We start from the raw sequence: 11638 nt of genomic DNA on the forward strand, positions 1-11638 counted from the left end.
GGAACAGATATTCTCTCGTCCATCCCTTAGTTAGTTCTGCCCCGTCAATTCAGTCCTTATTCTTTGTCTGGACACGTCAGGGAGGGAATCGGGATTCCTGGCTGCTGGGCATCTCACAGCCAAACATGCCAACCACGTGGATTGTTCCATTTCAGATTGCAACGAAGGATCCTTTAAACCCGATTAAGCAAGATGTCAAAAAAGGAAAACTGCGCTATGTCGCCAACATGTTCCCTCACAAAGGTTATATCTGGAACTACGGGGCCATCCCTCAGGTACGGGCCTGGGCGGGAGTGAGACTGAGCGCCGGCAAAGGCTCTCCCAAGCCAGCATTAGCTCCTACAGTAGGATTTTTGTGGGCAAAAATCCTTTTGGTATCTTTACAAAAACAACAGACAAACAAGCAAAATCCTTTTGGTGGCTGATGCTGAACCGTTTGACCTGGTCTGGTCCTGGCCTCTCTCCATCCCCCCAGGTAGCATTGAGGTCTTTGGGGCTGATTGCGAGTCACCCCAGAAAGATCACGGGCTCCTTTTAGTCTGCCACAGTAGAATTTGTAAAAATAGCCCTTAACGTCTTTCTTAGAATGGAAACAGATGATCTGTTCTAAGGCAGAAGGGCAGTAAGGGCTAGGCAGCCGGGGTCAAGTGACTTGCCCAGGGTCACGCAGCTGGGAAGTGTCTGAGGTCATATTTGAACCCAGGCCTTGTCCACCCAGCCACCAGCTGCTCCTTCCAGTAGAATGGAGGGGAGAAGTGACAGCAGCGAGTAACTACAAGGGGATGCCGTCATCCCGGCGGGTACAGGCCGACGCTCTGGGCCCGTATTCCTCGTGTTCCTGGACGGCCGGCTTCCACACAGGAGCAGGGGATGGGCCTCCTCTGTGATCGAGTGGGCGGAACAAGAAGCTGCTGAGGCATGGGGGGACCTGGGGGGAAGTCGGGGTGAAGATCAGCCTATTGACTCTGTTTGCTGGCCTGCCTCCCCCTCTTTATTCTTGGTTCTAAGGCATTCCAGTGTCCAGGGAGTATTGGGCAGCGGAGGGAAGGCAACCTGTGACTTGTGTATTTTCCTTTACAATCCAGGGTAGCTTTTTAAAGAGAAGGAGGAGGCTCCCCAGGAACCAGAATAACACTTCATTCCTGCCGGGTGGGCTTCATGCTGGGGCTTTTATCTATGGAAGAATTCTGAATCATTCTTCAGATGGGGAAAAGGAGAGGGAGGGAGATGTTTTCATGTCTTCCGTGCAAAGCTTAGTCCGGAGCTAGGGGAGAAAACCCTATGTCGGCTCTCCTCATTCTTCCTTGCTAGCTGAACCTTGAATTGGGCCCTGGGCTGACTTCTGCCCAGAGGCTGCCACCTTCTGCTGGGCCCCAGGCTGGCCTGGGCTCTGAAGCTATCACAGGGTCAGGAGGGTGACCCCCGCCGACAGTCTGGCTCTTTCCTTCCTTGCAGACTCTCCTAAGCCAACCCTTTAGGCTCCTGGCCACCTGGGCATCCATGCCAGCCCCCCAAGCATTCCCTCAGAGAACGCCGCCGTGCTGGGCTCTCAAGCCTTCGAGGCCCTCCACAGATCCTCCTGGGTCTCCTCCCAAGACGAGGAGGGCAGTGGGCACAGGGTTGGTTCGGCCAGGCCCCCGGCTTTCCTTTTTTGTTGGAGAGTGTTGGCTTGGGGTCACCGAGACCCAGGGAAGTCGGGGCGGGTGGGTCAGAGCCCCCCACGCCGCCCAGAAGCCTGGCTAGAGGCTGCTTAATATTTAACTGCAGCCACTCACTCTCCCCCCAAGGCTCTTGAGGCTGCTGTGTGTGGGTCGAGGGATTGCTCACAACAAAAATGGATCCTTGAAGTAGACGGAGAGAATTAGAATTCACTTGGTTAGAAAAATGCTCGGTCACTTGTGACGGGGCCTTCTCCAGGGCGGATGGAGGAGCCCTCAGGAGCCCTCGGCAGAGCTCCTCCCCAATGGCCGCACAGCCAGTCAGGGTCCGTCCTCCCTCCCCAGAGCTCGCCGCCCCTCCTGCCTCGACCCCAAGCCCGCACCGTCCTCGGGACAGTGGACACCCGTTGAGGGCGGAGACTTTAGTCTGCGTAGCCCCAGCACCTCGCTGGGCACAGAGGAGGTGCCCCATGAATGCCAGCTGGTGGATAGGCTGACCTCCCCCAACTAGTGATGATCTTGTTCTGTCAAAAGCTTTTGGAGACGGAGGCGAATTCTAGCCTTCGCTGACTTACAGAGGTCTTGTGTGAGGCTCAGAGCCAGCGGCTGCCTCCGCCGTCCGGAGGCCGCGGACTCCTCGCCGAGGACTTCAGTAATGCCTGTGAGGATGCGGGGGTCCAGGAGCCACTCACGCACCCTCGTCTCTTCTTGTTGTCACTAGACTTGGGAAGACCCTGGGCACAAAGACCAACACACCGGCTGCTGTGGAGACAATGACCCCATTGATGTCTGCGAGATCGGAAGCAGGGTAACTGCGCTTGCGGGTGTCCTTGAGGCGGGAGGAATGTCGGTGGAGGCCACTCTCTCAGAAGGGGATTTGTCTTGGGGTTCAGATGTCTCTTGCGGTCTGTTTTCTGTGTATTGAAGCAGAGGATGAATGTGTTTATTCCCTGATGGAATGTTGGCCCGCCACCTCCCCACCACCAGTTGTACGGGTGTTAGTCTCAGCGCCTCAGCTCTCTCATCTGTAAAATGGAACGACTACTCCCTCACAGTATTATTCTAAGGATCAATTGAGATATTTCATGGAAAATCATTATGTAGGTCACAGCTACTGCTTTTTTCCTCCCAAGCTGGGTAGTATTAAAATAATGATCAAAACCCTAATTCCTTGACTTGGGATCCGGGCCAGGTTCTTTCCCCTGCCCCACAGGTGTAGAACTGGAGAATATACACCCAGTTCTGTGATGCTGCAGAGGGAAGAATTAGGATCAAAGTGGGGAAGCAGTCGAAAGGTTGGCTCATTTTAAAGAGAGTAAGTGACTTGCCTAGGGTCACATAGTACATGTCAGAGATGGGATTTGAACCCACATGCTCTGATTTCAAATCAGTCCCTCTTTCTGCTCCATCATGCTGGTTCCCTCTAGGTGCCATCTTTCAATTTCTCCATGTCACAGTAGATATCCAATTTTGCACTTATTTAAAATAAAGTATAAATGTGGCTTATCTTTGATTTTCTCTCTGTCAGAGAGCACATTGTTGCATGGTGTAGTGATAGTGCAGAGACTTGATTTATTTGTCCAGGCTGGATCCTCGTTTCAGAGCTAGGAAGGATGTGGGAAATGGTCTAGTTTGGCCCTTTTGTTTTCTGTTTAAGTCAGCCGAAGCTCAGGGTCTTACGTACAGCCATGGAGTTATCAATCTAGATATACACTATGCCTGCTGCTTCCAAATCCAAAATTCTTCCGTGGGCTCTTCCTCTTCCCCTTTGTCCAGGTTGTATCTGCCTCGAGAGGACATGCAGAAGCAAACTTTAGTGGTTAAAAAGGGCAAACCTAAGACCTCAGAGAGCTGCACCTTCATTTGGGGGTGACCTGCCTGAGGCCACATACCCCATGGCCGGGACTAGAATCCAAGTCGTTTTTTTTTAGTTGAAGATTTCTATTTAATTAATTAATTTGGAGTGTTTTTCTGTGGTTACATGATTCATGTTCTTTCCCTCCTCTCCTCCCACCTCCCTCCATTGGTTTTACATGGGTCATGGATCAAGACCTCTTTCCATATTATTGATATTTGCATTTGGGTGATCACTTAGAGTCTGCATCCCCGATCATATCCCCGTCGGCCCATGGGATCAAGCAGTAGAACCCAAGTCTTGATTCCTTCTCCAGTCCCCCAGACCCAAGAATGACTTCAAGAGCCGTCGGGAGCTTCTCTAGTTCTTTTTCAACAGTTCAGTCCCACCCCATGGCTGAGGGCTGTTGGGCAGAGGCTCTGCCAGAAGCTGGGCTGGGTCCTGGGCCCCCTCTGTGGCACTGTGTTGGTGGGGTTCTGATTCGTGTTTGATGTGTAGATCTGCTCGCGAGGAGAAGTGATCAGAGTGAAAGTTCTGGGCATCCTAGCGATGATCGACGAAGGAGAGACCGACTGGAAGGTCATAGTCATCAACGTGGGGGATCCCGACGCTGCCAGCTACAACAGTGAGTCGTGCTGGGTGGGAGCCCCAAGATGGTGCCAGGGAGGTCCTCTGGGGGCCGAGGTGATTGGGGCGCTCCAGGTCCATTTTGGGGGTGTGAGAAGGACAGGAAAGGCTCCCGTCTGAGGCAGCTGCGTTCCAGGATCAATTCTAACTGCCCTGAGTGCCCCGTTGAGTCTGATTGGAGTAAACGGGTCAGATAAAGCGTTACAAAGTGGGGGTGGCCCAGAGCAGCGGAGATGATCGCAGCCAGCCCCCAGTTCGCAGATGAGGGAACTGAGGCACAGAGGGGCTGGGGTCCCTGGGGTGAAGGCTCTACCCCTCCGTGTAAAGGAGGTCCCTGAAGCCCAGGACCAATGACTTGCCCAAGGTCCCAGAGTCAGTGGCTGAGCTTCGGCTAAAATCCCTGGGCACGTGGCCTCTGCCAGGGTCTCGTCCCACCAGGCTCCTGTCCTTAGGCCGGCCTCTGGGCCTACTACACTGTGGGTAATGGAAAGAGAGCACGGAGCCCTGGCCCGCTCTCACTGAGCCCCTTCTCATGGGACTCTGCTGGCCTGTGGGAATGAGCCTCCTTCTGGACCAGGCTGGGGGCGCCTCTCCGAGACCTCCGCTCCAGCGCCATCGGACAGTCTTTACACGTCCGGCAGCACGAGCGCTTCTCTGGCTGCCTCGTTCGGCCCGATTCTCTCGTCTCCCAGCCCGCCTGCCCTGACTTCTCGGAGGAAAGACAGAAGGGGAAACGGCCCCTTTTATTGCATTTTAGTCAGGAAGCCGGCTATTTACCCGATGGTGGGAATGAGGACAAATGACGGACGATTCTCGTCCCGAGAAGGGCCGCCGTCAGGCCCCTCCAGAAATCCCAGAAACGTAACAAGCGGGCATCGTTTCTGGGCTTGCTCCGACGATAACGCCATCCTCTCCCAGGGTTATCTCTTCAGTCAGTCTCTTCTTTTAGGCCAGGTCTCTTGTCCAAGGGGATGCAAGAAGCCTCGGAGGCACAATCTGAACCCAGGGCCTCAAACGCTGAGCGAATGCCCCTTCCACTCTACCTTTTCTTGGGCAGCTGAGTCACTTGGGATTGAGAGCCAGGCCTGGAGATGGGAGGTCCTGGGTTCAAAACCAGCCTCGGACACTTCCTAGCTATGTAATTGGAGAGGCCTGTGACGGGAGGGTGGACTCCAGGGGGTTGATGTCTCAGGAAGCAGCAGGGAGTGGTCTTATGCTCATGGAGGTAATTTTACCAAAATTGCCCCCCTTGATGGCGCTCCAAGTCCTCAAAATACTCATATTCAGAGTCTTTGGGGAGGAGCCGAGATAAAGAGAAGGGAGGTAGCTGGGGGGGTAGTGCCGAGCCTGGGGCCAGGGAGACCTAGCTGGGTGACCCTGGCCAAGTCACTTAACCCTGTTGACCTCAGTTTCCTCATCTGTAAAATGAACTAGAGAAGGAAATGGCAAGCCATTTTTGCCAAGAAAATCCCAAATGGAGTCACAAATAGGCAGATACGATTGAAAGACAGCTGAGCCACACAGGACATAAGACATGTCCAATGCAGAATGAGAGATAATTTGTAAAGTGTTGGAAGAGGTGAGAGGATCCCTTTGTGGGGGAAGTAGGGAGAGGGGAGAACCGAGCGAGGATGGATGGAGAAGGTGGCGTGTGCACCGGGGCCTCAAAGAACACATGGGGGACACTGGACAGAGAGAGTGGGGAGGCCGTGCTGCCCCCTGAATGGTCAGGCTCACGGCCAGGAGGCCTGTCAGTGGGGGTCTCCGTCTGCGCGTGCACCCAGAGGACTTGGGAGTAGAACCTGGGCTGCGCTGCTCTCTAGGGGCACAGGCCCCTCCCCTGTTCTCCCACGGGCTCGGGGCTCCCGGGTGACCTCAAGCAGGTCCTCCACACCTCTGACCCTCCCTTTGCCTTCTCTGACCATTGCAGCCCGGAGAAGTCTCCCCTCTGAACTCCCAGGCCAAGTCTCACGATGCTCCGAAGCTCCTGCTAAAAACGGGACCTTAGTGGAGGGACCCTGCCGTCAGCTTATTGTCTTTTCCCCCTAGATATCGAGGACGTCAGAAGGCTGAAACCTGGTTATCTGGAAGCCACCGTGGAGTGGTTTAGAAGGTACAAAGTGCCTGATGGGAAGCCAGAAAACCAGTTTGCTTTCAACGCAGAATTAAAAGATAAGGTACGCCGTCTCCGCGCAGGAGCCCAGCTCCTGTCCTGCCTCAGCTCGCTGCCCAGACGGTGGGGCCGGAGTCAGGACAAGGCCCCGATCCGGCTCAGAGACGGCCTGGCCCGGCACCCTGGGCGAGGCCCGTAGCCCCATTTACCTAAAAAACAGGCAGAGACCCCCCACGCTAACACTGCGCCCCGAGTTTCCATCACAGATTGGGCAGCACATTATTCTAAATGAGGCATTGCTGGCTTAGAGAGGGCTGGGCAGCGGCCACACTCGGGACATCTGAGGGAGCGTGTAGGAACGTTGGACCCGGGTTACAAGGCACCGATTTCTCTGTCTAGAACGCCTGTTTCCCCCCGGAGCCTTTCCCCCCAAATCAGAATCGGGCTGTCCCTGGCCAGGGCACAGGCCGCAGCTTCAGGGCGGGAGGCGAGGAATGTGTCCACCTTTAATCTGTTTTCCTCAAGAAAGCCTTTCCTTGTTCTTAACCTGCTGGAGGCCTTTTAGAATAGAGAAATGCTCCAAGGGTGGCGGAGGGCCTTATGAGGCCTCCCTGTCAGAGCCTGGGAGGGAGGTGCTCCTGGGTCCCCATTTTACAGTGGAGGAAGCTGAGGCCGGCCGGTCAGTGCCGTCCCAGGGTCACATGGCTGGTGTCTGAGGCTGGATTAGACCTGGGTCTTCTGGCTGCCGGCCTGCTCTCGTCCCCTGCTGCGCCCGCGGCCTCGGCTTCCGCCCCATCCCTGTTCAGAGGCTCGCTTCCTCGAGCCTGCTGGGCCCTTTAGGGTGAGCCGTCCCGGTAAGGGGCGGCTGCCAGAAGGGCGCTGCTCCGGGCCAGCCTCTCATTCCCCCTTTTTTGGCCTTGTAGGACTTTGCCATTGACATCATTCAGAGCACGCACGCCCACTGGAAGGCCTTAGTGGCCAAGAAGGCCGATGGAGGCTCCATCAACTGGTATGTTGGACCCTTCTGGGAGGCTCGGGCCGGCTGGCTGTGCCGGGGCCTGGGAGCTCGGGACGGGGGTCTCCCGGCGGAGGAGCCCCTTGGCTGAGGCAGGTTGGCATCAGTGCCACAACTCCCGGCCTAGAGAGCTGTCTGCGGAGCCCAGAGGCACAGGGACTTCACCGGGGCCCTGCAGCCAGGACGTGCCGGAGACCAAAGCGGAGCCAGGCCGGCTCCAGCCACTCACTCCCCCAGGCCCTTTCTGGGCTTGGAGCGCAGGTCCCCGGGGGAGGATCTCCTGGAGAGCCCGGCAAGGCCGCGCTAGGCCGAGATGAGACGCGCGTGCCCTGGAATGGGGCAGGAGGGCGAGAGCCAGTTCCCAAGTCGCCGGGGCCCCTGGGAGCCGGGCCTGGGCCTCTGCTCTGATCCCGATCGCTTCTTCCCAACAGCATGAACACGACCGTGGAGGACAGTCCCTTCAGGTGCAGCACGGAGTCTGCCAATGAGATCGTCAATTCTGTAAGTGACGTGCCGGGCTCTTGGCCGTCGGGTCGGCCGAGGGCCGGGGCCACCCCACGGGGGGAAGCCATCCGCGGTGGCTGGGCACCAAGCGAGCCAAACCCGCAGACGAGCCCCGCCATCCTGGCCAGGGGCTCCGGGGCGCCTGCAGGAAATCCTAAGGGGGACCCGTTGGGAAGCCAGCGGGCTTTGTCCCATGGCCGCCTTCCAGGGGAGATTCGGGGGTTATTAGCCATGAAATCATCCGCCTTTCAGGGAGTCAAAATGGTGAAAAAGGAGGGCCGCAGGCGGCCGGCGACACCTCCCGGGGTGTCCTGAGCCGGCTGCGGGAGAGCCGTGGAGCAGAGAAGGGAGAAGCCCTCAAGCGGAGATTGTGCTTGAGATAACCGCAGAGAAGGCAGAGGCAGAGGAGAGCCCTGGTGGCACGGCCTGGCTCGCGCTGTCGGCCTCACCCAGGGGGCTTTGGAGGGTTATGGAGGCTGGAAGGAACAGCAGAGGCTTCTGGGAAAAAGAACCAGAGGAGGGGAGTTCACCTCGCCACGCTGACCTGGGCACAGCTCGGTACCGACCTCAGGACTGAAGTCCCCGAGGGGTGCCCCAGACCCCCGGGATTGTGCCTGCTCCGGACAGCAGCTAAAGAGGCTGAAGAGGGGCTGCGGCCGGAAAGCCCGCGGAGCCAGCCCAGGGACGAGCTACTCTGTGTGCCGCTAGAGAGAGCCGGCAGCCCGGCAGCCAGATGGCCTTAGCAGGGAGGAGGAGGAAGGAAGCCAGAAGGTTTTCGGGCCGGAGCCTTTCCTCGTCCCGCTCTCCTTCCCCTCCTGGATCCTGTTTGACTAAACCTCCCTTTGGGGTTAAGGAAACGCCGTCAGATACGTTCTTTTGGAAGCTGCCTGCAAAGATCGAGCGTGGAAAGGATTCAGTCCAGAGCCGTCCGCCGTCCCTGTTCAGAGAGGACATCCGGGGGCCGGCCACTGCCCAAGAAGTCCTTTGTCTGAGGACGCCGTCCCAGGGACGTGGTGTCGGGCCTCTGCTCTGCTTAAGGAGGGTCGCCCAGCCACACTCACAGACTAATAGCATCATTGGGGTTCTCCCTCCATCTTTTTAACAATGCAAACCTCCAAGTGCCCCCATGACGGGGAGGAGCGAGAAGCCAAAGCGAGGCGGCCGCGATCCCTCGTCTTGTCTAACGCGGCCGAGCCGCGAGAGGGGAGGAGGAGCGGGGACGGCAGAGGGGCCCCCCGAGCCTTCTCCTTGCCGGTGACCCCGGGACCAGCGTGGGCAACGTGAGAGGCGCTGTCGGAAGTTAGTGAAGCTCTCCATAATGTTAGACCTTCAGTAGCAGGATGTAAATTAACCCACCAAGTCATCGGCATTTTCATATATTCATAACAAGTCCTGTAAGGACAGAGACAGAGAGAGGGAGACGGACAGACAGACAGACAGGAAGGAAGGGAGGGAGATAGAGACAGACAGACAGAGAAGGAGATAGACAGGGAGAAGGAGAGAGACAGACAGAGAGAGGGAGAGACTCCATTTAAAATCAGCACAAAGACAGTCCGATCCATGGCAGCGACCTGCCGGCGCACGCCCGGAGATGACAGAATTCTGAAGCTTGAGCCCGAGTCTGGTGTCCGTAATGGGCGAACTTGTCCTCGTTCCGGGGCAGAGCCACAATCCTGCCTGACCTCTTCCGCCGATGCGACGGCCGCGGGATCGTGTTCTTGAGCTGCGGCGGCTCCCCGGCGCCCATCTGCGTGTGCCCCGCTCCGGCCAGGGTGGGCAGCGACGGCGCTGCTGCCCGGCTCCCGTGGGACGACGGAGACGTCACGAGGGGCTCCTCCAGCCGTGCACGGCTCGGCTCTCTCGTGTTCTCGTCGTCCTCTTTGGAGAGCCCTCGAGGCCTTCTGCGAGCCGGGGCAGGGGTTCAGCCGGCTGGCCGTGGGCCGCCCCCCCAGCGCCCTGCTTTAAGTCTCAGGATCAAAGGGCAGGCGGGGAGCTGTTCGAGGCACCCTAAGTGGCGACCCTCAAAGCCACGCTAACGATTGTTCAGTGACGCAGGAGGGAGTCTGTGTGACCCCACGCAGGGCCGGAGCTGGAGGGGGCCCGGGGCCACCTCATCCACAGGCGCCATTTCACAGATGGACAATCCAAGGTCCAGGGTGACCCAGGGAGTCCCCATTGGCGTGGGATTTGAGGCCAGAGCCACAGGGCTTCCTGCCCCCCGGGGACCTTCCTGGGCAACCTCGTGTCTGTTTTCAAGCACAGCCGCTCTTCGGGGCGACAGAGGAGGAAGGAGCCACCCTGGGGAGAAGCCCTCGGGAGGTTGGGCTGCCAGGTTTTGGGGAGCCCCCGAATTGGGCTCGGCTTGCTTGTCCCCAGACTTCTGCGATGGAGTGGGGGTGCCTCCAGGCCTGCTTCTAGGCCTCACCCCCTTGCCCGGGCTCAGCCTGGCACCCTGGGAAGGAGCCTCCTGAGCAGGCAGGCGGCCCCCAAAGGGAAGAGAGGCAGGCCTGGGGCGGGATCTGTCAGGGAAGGGCCGTCCTGGGGCTGGCAGGGCCTGAGATCTCGGTCTGGAAGACCCCAAGCTGCAGACGTGGGTACACTCTGAAAGTGTTGGGAAAGGAGGGACAGAGGACAGAGGGGGAGAGGAAGGACACACGGACAGCCTTGCTCTGCAGCCCAGGCTCAGGGAGCTCCTGGCTTAGGAGGGGCAGGATTGGAACCCGGCTCCTCTGACGTCGGGGCCCTGACGGCTCCTCCTTCTTCTGTTCCTAGATGCCTCCTCCTTGTGGTGGTGACTGTGAGGTCCCCGAAGACCGTAAGGCAGCCCTCCTGGGGCCCCCAGGGGGAGGGGAGGCGGGGGGGCCCCACTCAGGGCACGTCCCCCCTCGGATTTGGGCCGCCCGTGCCGGTGCCGCCTTAGTTTTGTGAGTCACGAATGACCCCCGAAGCAGCCACTGGGAGAGAAAAGAGCTTCCCTTTGGCTCCCCTCTGCCAGAGGGCCGTTGTCCGAGGAGGGTCTCTGCCCCGCCTGGGTTACAATCACGCCCATGTCTGGGTTCTGGGTTCCGAGGCAGGAGAGGGAGGGCGGGGGGGGGGGGGAGAGGGACTCGCCCCGAGTCACCGGGCGGCAGCGTCCAAGGCCACCTCGGAACCGGGACGCCCCGTGTGACTCCAGGCGGCTGGACCCCCCACCCACACGTCCCCTGGAGGCCACCCCGGCCTGGAAGCGCCCTCACGGCTCTCTTTTCTCTCCTCAGTGGACAACTGGTTCTACTACCAGGGCCAGTAGAGGCGCAGAGAGCAGCAGCACGGCCCGGCCCGATCCAGGACATGCAGACCCAGCGAGGCCCCGAGGGCGCCCGCTGTGTGCTGGCCAATAAAGGCGTTTGGCCCAAGCTCCCTCCTGTGGCCTTTGTTAAAGCCCCAGAAACCCATCAAACGCGCCGGGGAGCATCTGGGAGCGCGGGGGAGCACTGGGAGTGCGGGGGGGCACCTGGGAGCGCGGGGGGGCACCTGGGAGCGCGGGGAGAGCATCGGGGAGCGCGGGGGGAGCACTGGGAGCGTGGGGGAGCACCCGGAAGCACAGGGGGAGCATCTGGGAGCGCGGGGGAGCACCCGGAAGCACAGGGGGAGCACGGGGGAGCACCGGGGAGCGCGGGGGCTCCTGCTGACACACTTGGCTGCTCTTGTTTTCCACCACGTTCCTGTGGGAGCTGTGACGCAGTGCCACCCCATGAGATGAACGCCCAACGGGGGGCTTGGGGTACCTAGTGGTGGGGCTCAGGATGTCAGATGTGGGAGTATTGGGGAGCTCAGGATGCCCAGTGTGGGGGGCTCAGGACCCTTCCTAGCTGCCTGAGCTGGGC

The 11638-nt window shown here is 58.9% G+C and overlaps 1 protein-coding gene across 1 annotated transcript in view; it reads left to right on the forward strand.

The window, feature by feature from the left end:
- The window catches only part of PPA1 (inorganic pyrophosphatase 1), a 31455-nt gene extending 20286 nt beyond the window's left edge, over nt 1-11169 (forward strand). The window contains exons 4-11 of the mRNA XM_044659172.1: nt 156-275; nt 2380-2466; nt 4012-4138; nt 6190-6317; nt 7177-7262; nt 7700-7769; nt 10545-10587; nt 11030-11169. Of these exons, the coding sequence (XP_044515107.1) occupies nt 156-275; nt 2380-2466; nt 4012-4138; nt 6190-6317; nt 7177-7262; nt 7700-7769; nt 10545-10587; nt 11030-11061 (693 nt within the window). The 3' untranslated portion in view covers nt 11062-11169. The remainder of the gene's footprint in view (nt 1-155; nt 276-2379; nt 2467-4011; nt 4139-6189; nt 6318-7176; nt 7263-7699; nt 7770-10544; nt 10588-11029) is intronic.
- The last annotated feature ends 469 nt before the right edge of the window (nt 11170-11638 follow it).

Source organism: Gracilinanus agilis, chromosome 2 (assembly GCF_016433145.1).
Source record: "Gracilinanus agilis isolate LMUSP501 chromosome 2, AgileGrace, whole genome shotgun sequence".
NCBI lineage: Eukaryota > Metazoa > Chordata > Mammalia > Didelphimorphia > Didelphidae > Gracilinanus > Gracilinanus agilis.